The sequence below is a fragment of the Orussus abietinus genome, unplaced genomic scaffold (genome assembly GCF_000612105.2).
Source record: "Orussus abietinus isolate OABI.00-Male unplaced genomic scaffold, Oabi_2.0 scaffold50, whole genome shotgun sequence".
NCBI lineage: Eukaryota > Metazoa > Arthropoda > Insecta > Hymenoptera > Orussidae > Orussus > Orussus abietinus.
This window is the reverse complement of record NW_019394232.1, coordinates 222,820-243,874: the sequence shown is the minus strand read 5'-3', so window position 1 is coordinate 243,874 and position 21,055 is coordinate 222,820. Positions and strand designations below refer to the sequence as shown.

Genomic DNA, 21,055 nt, shown 5'->3' with positions numbered 1-21,055 from the left:
GATTACTTATGTACTTGCGGTACCTGATGTATAATAAACTGTAAAATAATTAATGTAATAAAGTAACTTATTGAACGATAACAATGAATACGTTTAATTAGACGAGCATGTCTAGCAAACCCTCTAATCGCCTATGCCTGATCCTTGAAAATCACTCGTAGATTTAAGGCACGAAATTCGGTGCCACCTTCTCGGTTGTTCTATGATCCTGTTAGAAATCGAAAATTTCAACCCCTAAAATTTTTGCCCGGGAGGAGCTCTGTGCCACCTCCTCGATTATCCTGTTATCCTGTTCCACCTCTGGCGATTTCTAACAGTTCTTCATTCTATAATCAGAGATGAGCAGGCTGCTCATCTCTGGTATAGTATAGTTCAATTGCGATTCACTACTACTTCGAGGCGCCACCTTCGCGATTCGAAGCTCCCCCACCTAGTGTCCGTTTCCCCTTCTATCCTCAATGCCGCATGTTACGGTGTGACCTCGGGTTTCGAATATTTAGCTGGTTTACTCTTGCTCGCGAGGGGGTGACGAGTTGCGTAAATCCGGTGCCCTCGCGAGCTCTATCGACCGTCAATCCGTCAACAAAAAGGTCGGCCAACTAACGTACGGGTCTTCGTGTTCCAATTCGCTCGATAATGCACTCAAACCGTGGCTACGCGCGAATCGAAAAGGCAATCCTCTTAAAAACCGAGATTCAACATGGCAGTGGTGGCTTTTCCCGAGCGAGAGCTTAAATTTACGTAAACATGCGCCCCGCACGGGTCTAAGGTAAGCCAAGGCAGAAGCAATTTTTTCATTCCATGGTACAACGGTTTCTGGAAGTGCCATTTTCGCGTCTTCGGCGAACGATTCGTGTCCCTTCGTGCGCATCGCGTCCGTGTTTCTCGTGTCCGCCATGTTGGAGGGGTAGGAATGACGTGATTGGTCAATGTCCCTGTAGCCAGTCTGCGATTGGTCGCTTTCCCCTGAGCCGACCAATCAGGTGCGCGCATACCCTTCCAAGATGGCCGATCTGGCAACTATGAATTTCGTTCCCTCTATAGCGCGTCTGCTAGCTCTGTCGTTCGTTATTGCCGAAGTGTTTTGTCTTTTTGCGCCGATAATGGCGTCTTCGGGAGCCGTCTCGAGGGATTGCGAGTCGACTGTAGTTCTCCTCGGTTCCAGGCCTTGCGGAGATCGTCAGAAGGTTCGTTTTAGTCTCTACATGTGGGGACTGTAAATACTGGGACTAAGCCAGAGTGCCACATAACCTTCGGGAAGCTCGGAAGAACACTGCCAGACAGAGACGGTTGGAATCGCTATCGGTAAAACCACATGGAAAGCATGGCTTCCTCAACGGTTATGGCTCCGTCCAATTCCGTGGCTACTACCAATGGTGTAAGCTCCAGTGAGGATTCGGAGACAAACGATGCGTTCTCGGGCCGGAATGGCGGCGTCTTGGAGAGAGGCGTAGTGGATGGTTATACCAACGGGAACCCTGGTGACGCTTTGGAAGAGATCGGAAGAGAAGGTGGCCAAGCGAAGGATCAGGAGTGCACTCTGTGTAACAGTAACCTCTACACTCCACGGGTACTCTCGTGCTTACACGTTTATTGCGAAGTTTGCCTCGATAAACGCTTGATCGACGAGGCTGGCGACTCCAAACAAGGGTCGGTGTTGAAGTGCCCGCAGTGCCAGCAGCACACGCTCGTGGGGCCGAAAGGCGCGACTTCTCTTCCTTGTGACTATGTTTTGACTAATATATTGGATATGGCTGCCATTGAAAACATGGCTGTGCTCTGCACCTCCTGCAAAGCCAAGGAGAAGGCTGTCGCCAGGTGCTCCGACTGCGCCAACTTCCTCTGTCCGAATTGCAACATCGCGCATGAGTTCATGCGGTGCTTCGAGAATCACAAGGTCGTCTCTTTCAATAAGCTGAAACGTTCCGACGAAACCATTCCCATACACAAGCCTATCTTCTGCGAGTATCACCCTGCGGAGAACCTTAAGTTTTACTGCTATCCATGCCAGGTAATGGAGCAATTTTTGAGCATCATTTCAATTGAATTAGCCTTGGTGACTTGTCACCTGCCTTCTTGTATTTTACTTGTATCTTTCTATTTTCAGGAACCTATCTGCAACGAATGTTTGCTCTCCGAACACAAAGCCCCGGAGCATCAGTACGAGAGGTTGGCGGATGCAGAGCCACGTCAGAGGGAGGAACTAGCTAGTCTAATGGCCGAGAGTAAGGCCCGAATCTCCGACTATGACCAGGCCTCCTCGCAGCTGGAAAATGCGCTGAGTGAACTGCAAGTACAACACGATCAAGCCAAAGACTTGATCAACGAGACCTTCCAGAGTTATAAAGCACTCCTGGAGAAATACCGGGATAACGCCCTAGTCGAGCTGGAAAGATTGCATTCTGGTCGAGAACTCGAGATCATGGACAACTTCTTCAGGTAACCGATCCATTTCGGCGAAAAGTTTTCTAAACGATTTGCCTCTTAAAGGTCACATTCCTGTCGCTTTAATATTTTAGACAGTCCATCCGATGACATTTTCTTATGAGTTCTGCTTCGATGTTAACAGTGTGGAGCAGACAGTGGACAGGATAGAGGATGCCTGTCGATTCACATCGAGGCTCTTGGAGCATGGTGATGCAGCTGAAATTCTGGCTCTGAGACGCGTCGTCGGGACGCAGTTACTCAACCTGATCAAGAACACGCCGAAGCTCAATGTCCCCTGTTCCATTGAGTTCCGAACAGACTACGACCATTTTGAAAAGACTGTGAAGGTAAAGAAATGAAGGAATTTTGAAAATAACGAAATTTTGTACGTCATATTTGATGACTATCGATAGCTAATTTTAATAGAATAGTTTAAATCAGTCGGACCTCGAGAGGTCTCTGTCTAACCGAAAGAACTAATTCATGGCAGGAGGCGTTTGGCAAGTTCCACACAGAGAACAGTGCTCCGGTGAATTCTGCCCCGGAAGTGATTCCAGCCCATTCCGGAGCGCCCAACCAGCAGATGGTCCACGTCTCCATTGGATGTCCAAGCTCTAACAGCACCAGCTCTCCGATCTCCCTGTCTGCCTCGATGCAATCCTCCTTTGAAGGTGAACTCTCCTTCGTCATCCCTCCTTCAACTAGTCCCCAGAACGGTCCTCCTCCAGCGCCCCCGGTCTCCCTGCCTCCAGGTCCTATCCAGGGTCTCACCAGCATCCAGGAGTACAACCTGCAGCAGCTGGCGAGCCTCGCGGAGAAGGTCGACATGGTGGGAGACTCCGGAGTGGTCCCAGGTGGGGTCTCAACTGGAGTACCTGCTGGAGTTTCCGCTGGGGTTGTCGGGCCCAGCTCCAACCCCAGTCCAACGCCTTCGTTCACCCTGGCTGACCTCTTCGCCGGGGACCTCAGCTCTACCAGTCATGCCATTAATAATCTCCAGGCCCTCGCCAAGCTGGGGAATTCTTTGGGGAATTCGTTGGGAAATCAAGGTAATTACTCTCTTGCACATCTTTCCATGGATGGATGTGTTATTTATTGGACGAAGGACTATGCCTTTCTCGATTGTTTATATGGGTAGATCTGAAAAATGATTACCCAGACAAAGTTTTGTTTTAAATCTGTCTACTAAGTGAGTTTGCACGGATAGTCAACTCATGGGCCGTGTGGAATTCAACCTTTTATCATAAACTCTGCTCTTCACTTATGACAATCGCAAATAAAAAACATGATAAACAAGTCCCACCTTTAGATATGCTCCCTTGTTTTTGAGGCGTGATTTTACGCTGTCGTTACGTAAGAAGTTTCGTTTAGACAGTGCTAATTGTAATAAACAAATGTACTAAAGTTCCTGGTTTGAAATTAGACTTGAGCAACGCAACTCTAAAAGGCAGCGGTGGCCTTGTCTTAGGTCGTGGTCCTTCACCGAGCATCGTCAACCCACCGAACCTTGATCCGTTGACAGCGAACAGCATTCTCAACAGCGGATTTCAGCCTCTCTCTTCGTCTACCTCGCCGATACTCTCGCAATCCACTGGTAAATCGATTTAACTCATGCATGCATGTATTAGTATTTTACGCGAAACTCTACCCAGTGTTCTCTGCTTAAAAATGGAAATTTAAAAGGACGCGTTGCATTTCCAGAGGAACTGATGGGCGAGTCGATGCACAATATGCCTGTGGGGGTTGGCGGCACCGTCGGGAACCTTCCTGGTTCCGGGAGTGCCAACTACGTGCGTCTCCGGTCAACCAATCCGAAGCTCACTCCCATGCAAGTGCGTAGCAAGTTTGGCCAGCTCGGCCCCAGCAAAGGTCAATTTAATTCGCCCCACGGCTTCTGTCTTGGCACGGACGAGGACATCATCGTCGCGGATACCAACAATCATCGGATCCAGGTAACGAGCCCCGTAGTAAACGAATTATTACATTCACACGAGCTACCTTACGCCAGTTTTATTACTAACGAGTACCGACAATTTACTTCCCGGTTCTTTCAGATATTCGAGAAGACGGGCACGTTCAAGTTCCACTTCGGTTGTCCTGGGAAGGAGGAGGGCCAGCTTTGGTACCCGCGTAAGGTCGCCGTTATGCGGAACAACGGGAAGTTCGTCGTCTGCGACCGGGGCAACGAGCGCTCCAGGATGCAGATATTCACGAAAAACGGACACTTCGTTAAGAAGATCGCCATCCGTTATATAGACATCGTCGCCGGCCTCGCGGTGACCAGCCTCGGCCACATCGTCGCCGTCGACAGCGTCTCCCCCACTGTATTCGTCATCAGCGACACCGGCGACCTGATTCGGTGGTTCGACTGCAGCGACTACATGCGCGAGCCCAGCGACATCGCAATCAGTGGTAATTCTCTTTCCTCTCGTTTATGATACTTTTTTTTTTTCCACACTCGGTGCACCGGATAATTTGAAATTTTAACTTTAAGACCTTCATACGCGTCGAAGTTCCAAATTATTCGGTGCATACAGTTTGGAGAATAGTTTTATAAGTATCTTGACTATCTGGTATACATATATGATACTTTTATTAAACGCTTTGAGGTTATTTATTTCTGTTGTATGTAGGCAAGGAGTACTTCGTCTGCGACTTCAAGGGTCACTGTGTCGTCGTGTTCACCGAGGAGGGCAAGTTCCTGCGGCGAATTGGCTACGAGAACGTGACCAACTTCCCGAACGGCATCGACATCAGCGACGCCGGCGACGTACTAATCGGCGACTCGCATGGGAATCGCTTCCACGTGGCCGTCTTCTCGCGAGGCGGTTCCTTGATCTCGGAGTTCGAGTGTCCCTACGTCAAGGTACTTGAAAAATAAGTAACTAAATAAATGAAAATTGTGCGCCTAGCGAAATGTGCCTCGCATTAATGTTAATAATTGTCTGCTTCAAGGTGTCTCGTTGCTGCGGCTTGAAGATCACCTCGGAAGGCTACATAGTGACCCTGGCGAAGAACAACCACCACGTCCTCGTCCTGAACACGCTCTACATATTATGAGGTGAGGCTAGGCCGGTAGCCGTGTCCTAACTTTGCTACAAAAACGAAAAAACGAAAAAAAGGAGAAAAAAAAACGTGAAAAAAAAAACGGAGAAAAAACAAATGGGAGAGAGGAGGGAAATGTTTGCGCGAGGACGGGGCTTGTTTCCGCGTTTCGGGTCGTCGGTAAGGTTGTCGCGACGCCTAGGGAGACGCGAGCGTCCTGGACGGCGACGCCCGGAAACGCCCGTCGAGGTTTCTCGGGCCTATAGCAATAGGATAAAAAATGGAGACCCGTAAGGGAACCAGGAGCAAAAAGTGAGAGAGAAAGAAATCGACAGGCTTCGGTAGTCCCTCGATATTTCGTCTGGTCGTCCTGGGGAAATGCGAGCCCAGTCGAGCAGACGGGAGGGAGAGTCCGGTCTAGGGGAGAGTCACTAGGGCGTTTCGAGAGCGGACCGAGGCTGGTAGGCCCAGAAAATATTTAAAATGGCCGACGAGCCAGCCGAGGTCTGGAAAAGGGCTCCAATGGCTTCCATCTTTCCTTGTCGTTCGCGAAATCTCGAGAAAAGGCGTAGCTTAATCCTTGGAACGATGATTTAATTTTTTTTTCTTTCGAGTACTCGACGAGGTCGGGCCTCTTCCTCTGCCTCGCCTTTAAGGGAGGACTTAAGCGTGGGGCTTTCTTTTTTGCGGTTTCCCCTGTTCCTTTTTTTTCCCCATTTTGAAAGAAGAGCTTGCACCCTCTCTACTAGTTTCCCGGTGTATAACGCGACGGTCTTTCGTCGCCGGGGGAAGTATCCTTTAGAGGAGGTTTCGCACTATACGCGGCAAGTTTGAGAACCTAAACTTTACTCGAATCTTTGTCTTAAGAAGGTGGAAAAGGGAGGCGGAGAGAGATCGACGGAGAGTCGTCGATGGTAACGGGACGTAAGAAGTGCAACGTAAAAACGTATACACACAAAAGTACAATAAACGTGCATAACGCGACCATTTAAAAAGCGCTGGGGCGTTGGCGAGCGTCCGGATAAAATCTAGATACTGCCATTAGAGAGTAAAGAAACCGCCTTTTCTCGATGTTTAACGAACGACGGGGGAGAGGAGAGCGTCGAGTCGACGCGATAACTATCTAAGGTGCGGCCAGGTGGCGCGGCGAGCGGAGCGCGGACTTGCTCTACCTGGCGACTTCCGTCCTCCATATTGAGGGAACCAGAGGGAGTAGAGAAAAAAAGCTCCGGGGAAAGTCGAAAGCTCGCCGGTGAACCTTTCTCTATGCGGAGTTTGGGCTTCGAAGAGCTCCGTTTGGCCGGTTTACGGAGGTTTCGAAGCCTCGGAGGTTTCCCTCCGCTCGGCTGGCGCTATTTTGCCGAGGCCGCGCCACAGTCCGCGGGGTTTGAGGGGTTTTGAGACGTTGCACAGTTGAGGGGGCGAACTAGTTTTATTAACGTGACCCGAGGGTGACAGAGATGGGCGGGGGGAGGTAGGAGCCGGGTTTTTCAGGCTAGCCGATCCTCTCGCTGGCTCCGAATTCCAGTTGGCAACCCCCTGCGGGGTGGCTAGAGTCACGGGGAATATGGAGAAAGATTCGTAAATGGTTACAATATTTACTCAGGATGCTTTATTATGGTCCACCATATGAATTATATACATATATAAATATATCCGTGTTTGACATTTTCTGGGGTTCGGTGGTGCTAGGCGAGCCGAAACGAAGAAACAAAAAAAACGGGGGAGGCCGAATGGCCGGGGGAACCGACGGAAACAGACTATTATCCGATTATAATCTTGTAAATGTATTTGTTATCGAGAGACGCGCGGAGGACACAACTCGCACCCGGTTTCGCGGACTTTTACAAGTGTTTTACTATAAACTATATGAGAACCGTCGTATACACATAGAAATATTTAATGCAGATATATGTATATACATACAGACACATATATATACATATACGCGTACTAAGGTATACTCGATAGGCGTTTAGGGTTTAACTAAGTCATCTATGGCATTCAAAGATCTCGTTCGAGTCGCGTCCGAAGAATTTGCGAGCGAGTCCGGTCGGTAAAAAAAAGTTCTCTGCCGCGCCGCCGGAAAATTCAGGAGAGCAACGTAGAGAGCAAAAACGCAAAAGAAAGAAAGAAACCGAGATAACAGCTTGTTGTACGACTTATCTGTATCTATTGTACATATGCAACAACTATATTCGGATAATTTGGAGGCCGATGAGAGGGACAAAGTCAACAGCGTGAGGGGGTGAGGGGAAGACAAAACGAGAGGGGGGGGGAGCGGTAGGAGGGACAGATCTACACGGGAGATTACATAACTATATAGAAACACATATTTTTAGGGTTGTTTACACGATCAGCCTTAAGATTTGATTAAATAACTAATGACGCCGCGCGCGTGCGCGCGTTTAACCCGTAAGCGACGCGCGCCCGATATAATATATTATATACACCACACAGACACACATACACACACGTACATACATATTAATGATATTCGGCGACTCGCCACGTTACCTTATCGTCTAACAATAATACTTATATATTACCTTACAAAATACTTTCTTGCCATACCAAATGCTAGGTAGAGTACGTCGGTAATGTGGGTGCCTGTCTTGTGCGTGTGAGTGTTTTCCGACTGTTGCGCCGGTGTCGAGAAAGTAGAGATCCGCTCGCGAGAGGCATGTCTAAGTAGTAATAACTGACACAAAAGGGAAAAAGAAAAAAAAGATAAGTAAGACGATATGTAGCTTCGCCATGGTTATGTTGCGCGCGCCGCCATTGCAGTCCGGAAGAAGGGATGGGGGGAGGGGGAGTGGATTTGACACGGTGACGCGGGGGCGCGAAATTTCAATCCGGGCCAGGAGTCCTCCACGATTCGGCGGGATTGCGGGTTTAATGGCATAGCGATGTGACGACGCTAAATCGTATTCGAAGGGATCGGGGGTTGGATTGCAGGTTCCTGTAAATCGCGCGCGCGAAGATTCCTGTCATTTTCCTTTTCCCGGGGGAGGAGGCCGCGATTAATCTCGAATGTCGCGTCGATCCCCGAGTCCGCCATATTGGATTCGCGCGAACACAGGGAAATACTTGGAATACGTGAAACACATGATATATGAGGTATACATATATTTAAAAAACAATATATATATACACACATCGTTCGAGCCGTCGATGACGTCAGGCGCGCGAGGGGAGGGTGGAAAGAGCGGGAGGGGAAATCGGCGCGAAGGGCGGCGTCAAGCCTACTTAATATACACACCTAAGCTTAACGAGAGTGGGAGGAAGGGGGGTGGAGAGTGATTACAAAGAATAAGGAGAGCAAGGGAGACAACGCGATCCTCTAAGCGGACGAGCGAGAAAGGCCGAGTCATAACGATGCTATTTCTCTCTACGCTTACATACATGTATATCTACATACATATATGTATATATCAGGCTTTCGCTGGAGGATTTAATTTTATATGCGCAAGTATTGCGGGAAGGGGTGGGTGGGTGGGTTACAGTTGACCTCGGGGTATATATTTAACGAGAGGGCAAAACGGCGCGGGCAAAAACGCGGGTGGGAGAGGGGTTAGAGAAAAGCGGGAGATTGTGAAAAATACGAAAGAGGCAAAAAAAAAAACAAGGAATGAAAAAAAGGAAGAAAATCGCGAACAGCAGCAAGGAAAAAGGCGCAGAGTTAAATAGTCAGGAAGTAGCGGAGATGGTAAAATATAATTAATGCCTGTGATAATAGTATCGTCGGGATATAAGTTGTGCCCTTAAGAGAGTCTCTGATGTTGTTGCTAGGTAAATATTAATTATAGACGGTGGGGCGAGGGGAGGGAGTAATGTTGGACGATCGCAGGGTCGATGCCTAGTTCCAGAGAGGGGGAGGGGCGTGTTCAAGTCTTAATGCACAACGACGACACCGACACACGTGGCGCCACCGTCGCGGCTCTCCGAACGGTACCCTAAGGGAAGAGAAAGAAAAAAGGAAAAAAAAAAATAATAGTATATCGAGAGACTGGAGAGGGAGCGGTCCCCATAGTCCGTGGACGAACCGAGACGGAAGAAAAGGACGACAACGTATATAATATTAAAAAAAAGAAAGAAAGAGATAAGANACAAAGATATATACAAGCGAGGATTAATTGTTACGTAACCTAGTGTTTGTGATAGATTTTTTGATGATTTTTACAATCTCAACTCTTATTATATCCTAATATCTATAGAGTTACGATGATATATATATATTAATATACTATTCTCTAACGAAATAGACTATACTCCGCTTAGGCTATTTAAATGGAGACCGATAGAGGGCCAGCCAGGGGGCAAATGGGGGAGAAAAAACGTTTTGCAACGCGCGCGTTCTCCCTCATCTTCTTCTTATTCTTCGTCTTCTTCGTCTTTCTTTCTTTGTGCATCGCCGTAAGCGCGTGCACGAGCGAGCGTACTCGTATTTACGGGATCCGTTTACTTGCTCCGCTTGGGTGTATTAATCGCCCTGTAGACGCCACATATCCCCCGCCTCGTCCCGAGGGGTCGCTTCCCTCGTACGACTCGATTAAGTAATTATATTAGGCGATTAGCTGGTTACTGTTCGGCCTGCTTTGTAATCGGCTGCTTGGTGTTCGCGCTTAAAGCGGGCCCGGCTATTTCGGAGACGCTTTTCCGCTCGATCTATGAATTTCTCGCTCAAGTAGGCCGCGGACCGAGTCGTTCGCTGCGGGAGACGATTCCTCGTAGAAAATCGAAGGGATTTTGTCTGGACGCGATCGTCGTAGGTAGAGCCGTTCTCGAGATATCCTGTTTTGAAATTGCCGCTCTAACTGAAGGCGCGGCGCTTTCCGTTGGAGCCGCCGCGCGCGATCCAGCGGAAAGCGCGAACTTTCCGTTGGAGCCGCCGCGCGCGATCCAACGGAAAGTGCGACACTTGACTACCTGCTTCGTGTCGTCTAGTTCGTTGAAATTATCCAAAGATTTTTCACCCGACCTTAAGTCGCCCGAGAGAGCTTTATATATCGTAAGGGAGAGCCACTTCTTTCCAACCTCGCCCACCTCTTACTGTTCTTGTTATATCCGTTTCCCCGAGGTTTCGCATCTCAGACTATTGAACTATCGATAACGGTGAAAACAGAGGAAAGAAAAAAAAAGAAACAGATATATCGGCAGCAATAATCACTTCCGCGGTGAGTACACCAAGTACGTAATATCAAAAAAATATATATATACGTATATATCTATATATCTATATATATAGTGAAATTAAAATTCATATTTGCGTATAGATTTTTGGAACTCGAGATTTTTTCGAAATAGGAAAAATGCCTCTNGAAGAAAATATATATATATATATTTAATGGACATTGACGACTGAGAGTCTAAGGCTCCGTATATCGAATTTCGACTTTTCCCGTCCGACTCGAAACACATGGAAAGTGGAACTTTGACGGAAGCTCAGCCGCGAATTTGACAACTCTTATCTAGACCTTGATATCGGATTTTTCAACACCTCCGACCACGTTTTTATCATCCCTCCTATTTTTTCTCTCCCCCCAAGAATTCTCGAGACTCAAAAATCGATTGGGAAGATTAATCGACGAGTAGCCTGGAATTAGATCGATCATAATTCAATTGTCACATTCAAGTTTCCCGCCTCCTCTCTTACTTTGACTTTCCATTGAAACCCGCGATCGAATTTAGAGGTTATGTCTCTGATATTGTTTAGTGCTAAGTTCGAATCGAGCGCCACTGCCGTCCCCGCGCGTTTCTTCACGGACGAGATACACTTCTCCGGGGAAGAAAAATCCTGCAGACCAAAGAACGATTCCTAGAGGGCTGTAAAAAATCCCGTGCACTCTGCACACTTAGGAGGTAATTGAAAAAAATTATACGCGAGTATGGTTACTCTAACCTTGCGGGGAAATAAATATTAACAATCGCGCCACCGGGCCTTGTTGAACATCGCTCGAATCCGGCCTGTCCTTCGTTAGACGATTCCGAAACGCGTAGAAAGAAAATCCTGGCGTCTGTCGAAGAAAGTAAAAGATCTATAAGAGGGTAGGAAAGGAAAAAGGACCGCGCCAAAAAAAAAAACAATAAAAAAATAAAATAAAATCGTTAAAGCTGGCCGATCTGCCGCGACAATTTTTTATATAGATATTTACGAGGACACATCCTGCCGGTTAAACTATCGAATTTTCATAACTCCCAAGGAGCGTCAGTTCCATCCACATTCTGTAGTGAAAAGAAACAAGGGAAACATTGTTTTCCGTGTTAATGTTAGAGGAGAAAAGCAAATCAACACGTGCAATGCCTGAACTATATATATATATATATATCGACGGGGCCCGTCTCTTTGTGATAATTCTATCGAAATAATTATTGAGCACCGCTATAGTGTTCGCGTGGTACTTTGTAAAAGACAAAAAAAGAAACGAGAGGGAGAGGGAAGCAATTGAAACTGTTAGTAACGCCATAAACAATGGGAAAAGTTAATGCAACGTGCCCCGAAAGTGTTCTGAAAATGGGCTTTCCTTTGTTTTCTGTTTTCTTTGTTTCTTTTTTTTGTCTATGTTAATTTATTCTCTCTCTCTCCCCCTCTCGCAATATCTACGAAATCCCGACGAATTAAGTAGATGTATAAATTACGAGTATCTAGCCATCCGATATTTAAATATATATATTATACAAGAACAGTTAATGATCCTTTGTAGAGGAGGGAAAATCGGGAAAAATCGCGAAAGGCCTGGCCGAGCAGTGGCGCTCATTGGTACTCTGTACTTAACTTTTCTCGGATTCTATTCCCCCTTTTTCTTTATCTTCTTATGGTCGTGGGTGCGAAAACATCTCCCCCGAATTTTCGGAAATGACAGGCGGTTTAGTTAACACCCTTACGTGAAAATGATTAATAATAAAAAATGATAATCGGTTCCCGTGAAGAGGCGCGCCTATCGTGAGCAGAGGGTTCCTTATTAACGCATTTCTACAAGTTATGGCTTATTAAGGCGATACGGAAGTTTCATTAAATATACACAAAACGTTAAGATATTGATAAAACTTCTCTTTAAACCGGGTGCATCGAATCGTTTGAAACATCAGGTGATTATGAAAGCCTTAGGGCTAGGGAAGAACTCCAGGCTTATGAAATCTCATTTTTTAACAATAACGTGCCCTTGGTTCTAGTCTGGGATAAATGAAATCACTTTTGTTTATAAAAATGAAATTTCACGGGCATCGGGTTTTTTCTCTTGGGACCTCTGTTATCGTGTGCCGATGTTTAAAATAATAAGATGCACCCAGGATAAGAGTTTCATTAATGAAACCCCTTTGTCGGCACTTTCGTATCGCCTTAAAGTTCCTCCTGGATGATGGCTTGTCGGTTTCCCCGTTTTGCCGAATCCTAATTTGTTAAACAACGAGCACCTCTCGAATCGACCAAACGGGCCCTAAGATAGACTCGACACCTTGACTTACTAAGTTTTATTTATCCGGACTAGAGTTAATCGTTTCCAGTGTATTTATATTAGTATTTACGTTAATCGTAGGATGTTGTGCGCAACGCAGTCGTCGAATTAATCGTAGATCGCTCTCAAGACGGCAGAAGTGCAGTTGTGGATTTTCCCCACTTTTCTTCGACCGAGGCATTAAGAACAGTTTTTTTCTTTCTTACGTTTTATTTTTCTCTCCATTTTCGAAGATCCTTCGGTATAAATGCCCTCCGATTAAACGTCGATTAAGCTGCACTTCCTCGTCTCGAGTTTGGTTATCTTGTATTTGTTTTCCTTTTTTTTTCCCCTTCTCGACGCTTGTGTGGATGTTTTGTTTTTTTTGTACGTTTTGCGTTTTTATACTCAAAAGTTAAGCGAGAGAGAGGGAGAAAGTGCGACCTTTTTTTTTTTTTTTGTCGCGTATATTAATCGTATACTGCCTCGTACTGGGACGAGCCTGGTGGAGGCGCCGGTCGCGTCGTTAATTCCGGGTTTCCGCTTAACCGGGACGTTTTAGAAAAAAGTCTCTCGGGAGAAAGGTGTGCCCGTGATAGCGGTCTACGAGATTTATTCGAAACTTTTTTCCATATCGCTCACGGTTTAGCCGGAAAACGCGAATGTCGATGTTTAAGGCGGTGCCTTACCCGAAGGCTCGTCCCGCAAACAAAGAAAGAAGAACAAAGAACGTTACACCGTAGCTCCCGTTGTGTGCGTTAACGCATTCCGTAATTCAGGGGTAATCGCGAGGTGCTGATAATAATTTGCTAGTAAGGATATATCCAAGTTTGTCGGGGGCCGATCAGAGGGATTTACCTTATGGAGAGGTTAGGTTACGCGCGGTGTTAACACTGCTCATAGTCCCGCTTAGTTTTTCCTCGTTTAGCGGCATGTCGCGTAATATATATATATACATATAGATGGTCAACGTAGGTTATTGCGTCCACTACTTTACATATATACACACATACACACACACATCTATATCTATCTATATTTATATATATACATATATACACTCGTAGGCACGCGCCACACGCCGTCTCCCTTTCGCGGTTCTCTTTTTCTTCCGATTTCTTTTATTAATTCCTCCTCGGCGGTTCGCTTCCGTAGCCCTGACACCTTGGAGGTTATGTCGACATAACCTCTTTTAGTGCCAAACGAGATGAATGTTCTTTACCTCGGGTTTACTCGGGTTTACTCGGTAGGCTGCACGACGATTCGCTGCGATTAGTTTCGTCTCGCTTGTATCGAGCGCTGCAGTACATACATATTGATATACACATACATATATATATATACACACATATAATGACATTCTTTAGTGCCAAACGAGATATCCATATTTATATATATAGAGGAGAGGTTAGGCGTTAGGTGGACGCGCGCCGATTCGTTTCGATTTGTTTCGTCTTCGCTTATCCACGCGGTTCGGTTGACCCTTAAGGCGGCGCGAAACCCCGCAAGACAATCTATTCGGAAAAGAAAAAGCACATTTATCTGAAACTATCCCACCGATCTGGATGAAATTCTGCAAGGTTACTCAGAAGCACTTGAGGTATGTCCGGACACTTTGGAAATCCCGAACTTCCAAAAGGAACTTCAGTTAGACCTAGGTTTTCTTTTGGGAAATTCATGTTTCAAGAGTGGCAGGACGTTTGTTGGGTGCTCGGGGGTTTGTGGTAAAATTTCAGATGGTTCAAGGAGTAGGCTTTGGAAAGGTGGTTTTTTTTTTTAGAGGGAATTTAAGGGTTTTCCTGGTTTCACTCCGCCTTAACTGGGGTCGTGGGGTGGTTCGACACCTCGGGACGTATATCTTTACGTTTACGTAAAGATAGGACTCCAGTAGAGGGTTAATCGGCGTCGGGGGCGTCGATACATAGCGTGTACCGTCTGCAGGCCGTATCTCATGAAATTCCCCGGAAACCGGAAGCTGCGATGTCCACTGTGAGGGATGCCGAAACAAAATGGCGACTTCTTTGATTCTACTAGAAGGGAAGTCGTCGTTGCGTTTTATAAAGCGCCCACGTGGTGGACGTCGCACCCCCTCGCCGGGGTTTTTTATTCCCCCATGCCCGGCCGCGCGTGTATATTTTTCTATTATATATTTATCGCATATAATACCCAGGATATTATATCACATAAATAGGATAATACGAATGAGTCGGGCGTTAGTACGCGCTATATATCGGGCCGCGGTCTGTCGGGAGAGGGAGGAACGATTTCGAGGATCCTCGATTAGTCAGTCGAAGTACAAATATTTAAAAATGTATTCTATCCATATACCGTTAAGTATAAATTATTGTAAGTCTACTCCGAAAGTGGAATATTACATGCTCGCTCGCGGGGATATATTTACAATCGGAGGATATATACGGGGGGTGTAAACGGGGGGGACTTCGTTCCATTCCACATTCCTTCGGGCGCATTTTCAACCAGGAACATTCTCGGTACCGTGAGACTAGGGAAAAGTAACCAGGAAACGTCCCGGTATGTTACCGAGAACATCGAGAACTTATGAGAATGCTTCAATGCTTTTTATTTATGTACTGTTAAGTTTCAACGCTTAAGTGTCCGTTCTTTTGTCGCACTTCGAAGTTCAAGGTAACGAGTGATAAGTACTGATAGGAAGTATTGATTATAGGGTCTTATTTACTTACCGGTCAAGATATTCACGTATGCGTAAGTTCATTATACTGGGGGACATTTCGATTCTCATAATTTCTCGATCGTAATTCGTGGTATTCCTCTACCCTAATGACGTTTGGGGTAAACGGCTGGAAAGGCTAATGTCCCGGCGCTCCGATCAGCTGACGTCCGTGTCCGGCACGTTCCGTCACGTCTCAGTTCCGGCACGTGTCGGTTCCGGCAAAGATCATAAATCCTGGTCTATGATCCCGTCCTAACCTAACCTATCCTTTCCTCTGTCCTAATTTTATCTTATCACGCGATTCAACCTTAACATCGAAGGGAGAGAATGAGAGAGACACGGACCGATGGGAAATCGGGAAGGGAGAAAGAGAAGTCTTAAATATTTATTTTGATATGATACACCTTGTTCCTTTCGGAAGTACTTGGTTCGACATATCAATCTGACCACCGGACTAGTAATATACGTTAAATTGCATTCCACCGCGTGTATACCTACATATATGTGCTTTTTATTTCATATATATAACACGCTTATACATTGTATAGATATATGTATACACACATATATCTATATATATATATATACGTACCCGTGTATATCAGAGTCACCGACGAGTCGTACGAAGTTCCATGATCTCTCCGTAGTCCCGACTAAGTACTTTTTCTCTTACCTTAATATATATATCGATATACATATATACACACGTATATATTATATATACTAACACCAGTGGAAATGTATACACCTCTCGCTGGGACGAAGTTACGCGCTTTCTTCTAAATGGCCTGCCGTATTCGATATATGTGTATGTATATATATGTATGTGTGTAAATATGTATGTATATACATATGCACCTGAGTGTATATGTATATATTTTGGGCCCTGCGTGGCCGTATACAGAACTAGACGAGCATGTCGTTGCAAGTGAGAGCTATATATATATATGTATATCGGTAATTCTCGACGCCCTCTCGCGGTCGCTTCTCGAAACATGGCCGCCATTTTGAAAATATTTTCCGAGAGATGTTTCGATGGTTGTATCGTTCACCTCGGGCGAAGTGTTGAGGTATATTGAAATTAAATTAGCAGCGTGTTCGAGCGTCGACTCAAAATGTATCCGAAGTGTCTCTCTTGTTTGAAGTATATTAATATAGGGCGAATCGTTTGGGATATATTAGATTTAGGAACATGTGGAAACTTCATTGCTTGGGGGATTTATTGCGTTTACACAGGTGGCTTTCCGTGAAAATGTACTTTACAGTCCGTAAGCCCTAATTCCCAGTGTTTTTCAGGCGGAACTGATTTGAGATATCTAATGTGTAACGGCGAAGAGAAAGATGGGCGGAATAGGTTAAGTCGGTTTTATCGGAAAGACGGGCGAATGGTTAAGGAACTTATTCGTCGTTGTTTATGAAATGCTTATGCCGTGGCAATGTCCCAAAAGTAGTACATTTTCGTTCTCGAAGAAATATTACTAGTGGTTAGTCTATTTACGAGAGTGTGGACTGTATATGGGTGTTTACACCGTTTTGGAACACGGTGTATACGTGTTTAGGAGAGGAAACGGCTCCACTGGAGCGAGAAACGTGAGGTTAACCCGAAGCGCTCGTTCCTGGGACGAGTTGGGATATATCAAGTGTGTGAAATACATCGAATATATATCGAGAGTATATCGAATATATCGAATGCTCACGGCGGTTCGGGGAGCGACCCGCGAGAGGGTGAGGGGTCCCCAAGTATTCGTTATTTTTCCGATGTTACGTAGCACTTATTCGTTTCCGCGTAGGAGACACCTCGGCGTTCAGGATTCCCGATAAAGCGAGATAAAGATATTGTACGGCGTATCGAGAAGCGATTGTACACCACCTATGTATACACGGTGCTGTAAATGGCGTCGATTTAGACGAGCAACCTGGAGCGAACGTTTTCGGGCACGTAGAAAGCCTGCGTCGAGATTCCTTAGTGTCGCGGCGGGAAGTCCGCCATTTTGAAAAACATCGAGGGGCGCCTTCGTCACTCCAGGGGGTTGATTCCGTACCTCGAGTCTAGTGAAAATTGTAAAGGTGAGATTACTCGACGCGAAACTCGGACCGCATTCGCTCGGTCTAGAGATTTTATATTTTCACTCCGGAGAATCGGGCGACTAAGCTCACGTGAGAGGGTAGCGTGAGAAGTGAGCGCGCTCGCCAAAGTTACGGAATCGACCCTCAGGCCTCGAGGTAGGGAGAAAGAGTTGCCCAAAGAAAAGGTTCGCTCCCACGAGGTACATTTACACCATCGAGGGCCCTTTCGACCGCGGGGTAGATAATCGAGAGGATAGCGCAAAAATGTGGAAACGCGTCCCTCGAGTCGCGTATAGATTTACTTGCGTATGTATCAGAGCGAGACATTGGATAGAAAGAGAGGGCAGGGCCGATCGCTACGGGAGAGACGGGACGTCGAGAGGAAGGCGGAAAATAGAGGAAAAAAGAAAAAAGAGAAAAACACAAAAGGGAGAGAAAAACAAGAGAAAAAAAAAATACAAAAAAGGCTCTATTGAGAATAGTACAACGCCGCGAGACGGTGAATCGCAACTGCAATATGGAGAACGTATATACCACTACATATATATTTTTTATACGTCGAAAGGGGACGCCGGGGGGCGTGGATCCGCGGCGCGTTAACGGCGTTTTCGGTTTTGGCCGCTATATTGCCGCGACGACGACGTCTCGAGCCTCTTGGGGTGCATTTCGGGCCTTTCCTCGTGCTTGTGGAGTTGCTGGTCTGGGTATCGGTATCGGCCACTACCATTGGCTGGCGCCCGCATGCGGCGTTCCTATTGGCTGCCGCCTGAAAACGGCGCTCCCATTGGCTCTCGCCCGCATTCGGCGCTCCTATTGGCTGGCGCCCGCATGCGGCGCTCCCATTGGCTCCCGCCCGCATTCGGCGCTCCTATTGGCTGGCGCCCGCATGCGGCGTTCCTATTGGCTGTCGCCTGAACACGGAGCTCCCATTGGCTCTCGCCCGCATTCGGCGCTCCGATTGGCTGGCACCCAGTCTCGGCTTCTCCCGCAGGCCTGGGTCGCTCGTCGCGGCCCTCCACCACGAGCCCTACTCCCGTTCAGGGATGGGGAAGGCGACACCGAGCCCCTCGAGGTCGTCGACTCTTTTTCGGACACCGATCGGTCCTCTTGTTCACCGAACACCCCGCCACCCCCCTCGTCGCTGCACCGCGAGGACTGAGCGTTTTTTCCTCCCGAGACAAGTGAAAACAAGTATTCCTACGTAACTTCGTGCGTTAAACGTTAAACTATTGTAACGTCATTAATGTTATTATTACTATTGCGATTATTAATTACCATTATTATACTACCGCGACGTTTAATCTTCGCTAAGTTCTCGTTACGGACTAGACATTTACTGCGTACCTCTTAGTCGTCAGGTTTTTATTCCTTTATTCTTTTTTTCCTTTTTTTTTTGACTTGGCGTTCTGTCCTGCGCATGGGACCCATTATTATATTATTACAATTACAACCACTCTAATCTTATAATGTCATTAACCTCGTAACGATCATATTACGTCACGCGTGTTCACGCACAGGTATTTTTGTTTTCCTTATCTTCTTTTCCCCCTCTCCTTACCCCTCCTGTATTTCTTTTTATACACGTTAACGATGAACAACGTATTGTCATCGCGAAACTAGTCCAACCGTAATTCCGGAAACGCAGGGGTCCTCTTTATTACATTATACGCCATTTTCAATGTTTTTTTTTCCCCTTTTTGAGATATTTCGTTTGCCTTCGTGCGACCTTTTCGTTCCGTTTGTTCCTCCCGTTGATTGTTCGTGTTCACTTATACTTATACTTATACTTATACCTTTTTTCTTGCTCTCGTAATCCTTTTCCTTGTTTTTGTTCTGTTTTTTTTTCCCCCCTCTCTACCTTGTACCTACCAAATTTTAGTTTCATTTTTATACGACACTTATGTATATGTATATGTATATTCAAATTGTATTGTACGTATACACATGCATCTATAGTTATATACATACATAAACATAGAGATAAATATACACACGGTTTTACAGCGATAACGAGACAGAGAGAGAAAGAGAGAGAGAGAGAGAGAGAGAGGGAGAGATATTTTAATCTATATTCGCCGGGAGAGATATTTTATTATAGGATAGAATCGGAGGCGAGAGGTTTCCACTGTTCACCGCCAGAGAGCGCCTTTCGTCGGACCTTTCCATATCACTTGAACCCTCGTGTCTCGCCGTTCTTACGTCAATACCTATTACCGAGAGCTATCCTATATTAAGATATATTCTCGTTGTACTCGCGACGAGATGGCGCCCCTCTCGCCGATTGCCGACGCCAATGGGAGGGACGGAGAGGGGAGCAGGTGCGAGACGACAAAGTAGGAGGAAGGTACGCTTAATGAGCTCCTTCATATAAGCGCGCGTAAGCTCTGCAATGCAATAACAAGATATATATATATATATATACACACACATGATATATCTATATATTGTGATGCCCGCCGAGAGCACATTGCGCGATTTACCAAAATTGTAATGTTTAGACGTTTCGTGTGATTTTTGAAGCTGTTATATTTTTTATTTTCCTGCCATTGTTTAATTTGTAACGTTGTTCCTTGTTCTTTTTTCAATAAAGTATGCAAACCGAGCGGTGTCGTTGGTTTAGTTTGGTGGTGTATATAGGTGGCGGGGGTGGAGGGGTGGGCATGTGCATTTGGCGCGACACTCTACCGAGGTTCCTGGTCCCACGGCTGTCTTGGTACAGGGGATTTAAACAGCAGGGGGAATGGTAACTAAACATGAGGAGTAAGTCCTTTATTTTTCCTCACCTTGGATGGATTATTAATTTTAATATTCTTTTTACTTCGAGATAACAGGAGATAGCTGGGTACTCCTTGGAGCTGGAGGAACGAGAGAAGAAGCTGACGACATGGGTGGACTATTTGTTAATGTTCATTTAAACGAGCTCGAGGACTTGTGTACTTACGGTACTTGTATAATAAACTGCAGGATGATTAGGGTAATAAAGAAAGTTATTGGTTAATTACAATGAGTATGTTTAATTAGACGAGCATGTCTAGCAAACCCTCTAATCCCCTATTCCTGATCCTTGAAGATCACTCATAGACCTAAGTTAATTTTAATTTCTTTCCGGTGCGAGAAACCTGCTCGGTTATCTTATGTTCCTGTTACAAATCGAAAATTTCAACCCCTTCCCTGGGTACCGCTGACGTGAATTCACGTCTTTTCCTTCCTGGGTACCGCTGACGTGAATTCACGTCTTTGTACCCCTGTGTACCGCTGACGTGAATTCACGTCTTTTTACCCCTGTGTACCGCTGACGTGAATTCACGTCTTTTTACCCCTGTGTACCGCTGACGTGAATTCACGTCTTTTTACCCCTGTGTACCGCTGACGTGAATTCACGTCTTTTTAC

General features: G+C 46.1%; 1 protein-coding gene across 4 annotated transcripts; it reads left to right on the top strand.

Moving 5' to 3' along the window:
- Nucleotides 1-492: 492 nt before the first annotated feature.
- LOC105702983 (B-box type zinc finger protein ncl-1) lies at nt 493-20,662 on the top strand. Of its 4 annotated transcripts, XM_012431024.2 has the most exons (11): nt 493-769; nt 1,166-2,011; nt 2,108-2,439; nt 2,570-2,774; nt 2,918-3,476; nt 3,851-4,021; nt 4,129-4,379; nt 4,482-4,839; nt 5,061-5,293; nt 5,383-5,488; nt 20,496-20,662. In XM_012431024.2, the coding sequence occupies exons 2-10, from the start codon at nt 1,316-1,318 to the stop codon at nt 5,485-5,487; spliced, it is 2,910 nt and encodes a 969-aa protein (XP_012286447.1). In that variant the 5' UTR covers nt 493-769; nt 1,166-1,315; the 3' UTR covers nt 5,488; nt 20,496-20,662. The 4 variants fall into 4 exon arrangements, with proteins under 4 accessions (XP_012286447.1, XP_012286456.1, XP_012286428.1 ...); XM_012431033.2 differs by lacking the exon at nt 20,496-20,662 and having other exon boundaries at nt 3,896-4,021; nt 5,383-9,567; XM_012431005.2 differs by lacking the exon at nt 20,496-20,662 and having other exon boundaries at nt 5,383-9,567.
- Nucleotides 20,663-21,055: the final 393 nt, after the last annotated feature.

Excerpts from the sequence above, each read along its gene's own strand:
- LOC105702983 (XM_012431024.2), top strand. The coding sequence starts at position 1,316 with ATGGAAAGCATGGCTTCCTCAACGGTTATGGCTCCGTCCAATTCCGTG. Across the intron at positions 2,775-2,917 it reads ATTTTGAAAAGACTGTGAAG|GAGGCGTTTGGCAAGTTCCA; the intron begins GTAAAGAAATGA and ends AATTCATGGCAG. Across the intron at positions 3,477-3,850 it reads GAATTCGTTGGGAAATCAAG|ACTTGAGCAACGCAACTCTA; the intron begins GTAATTACTCTC and ends GTTTGAAATTAG.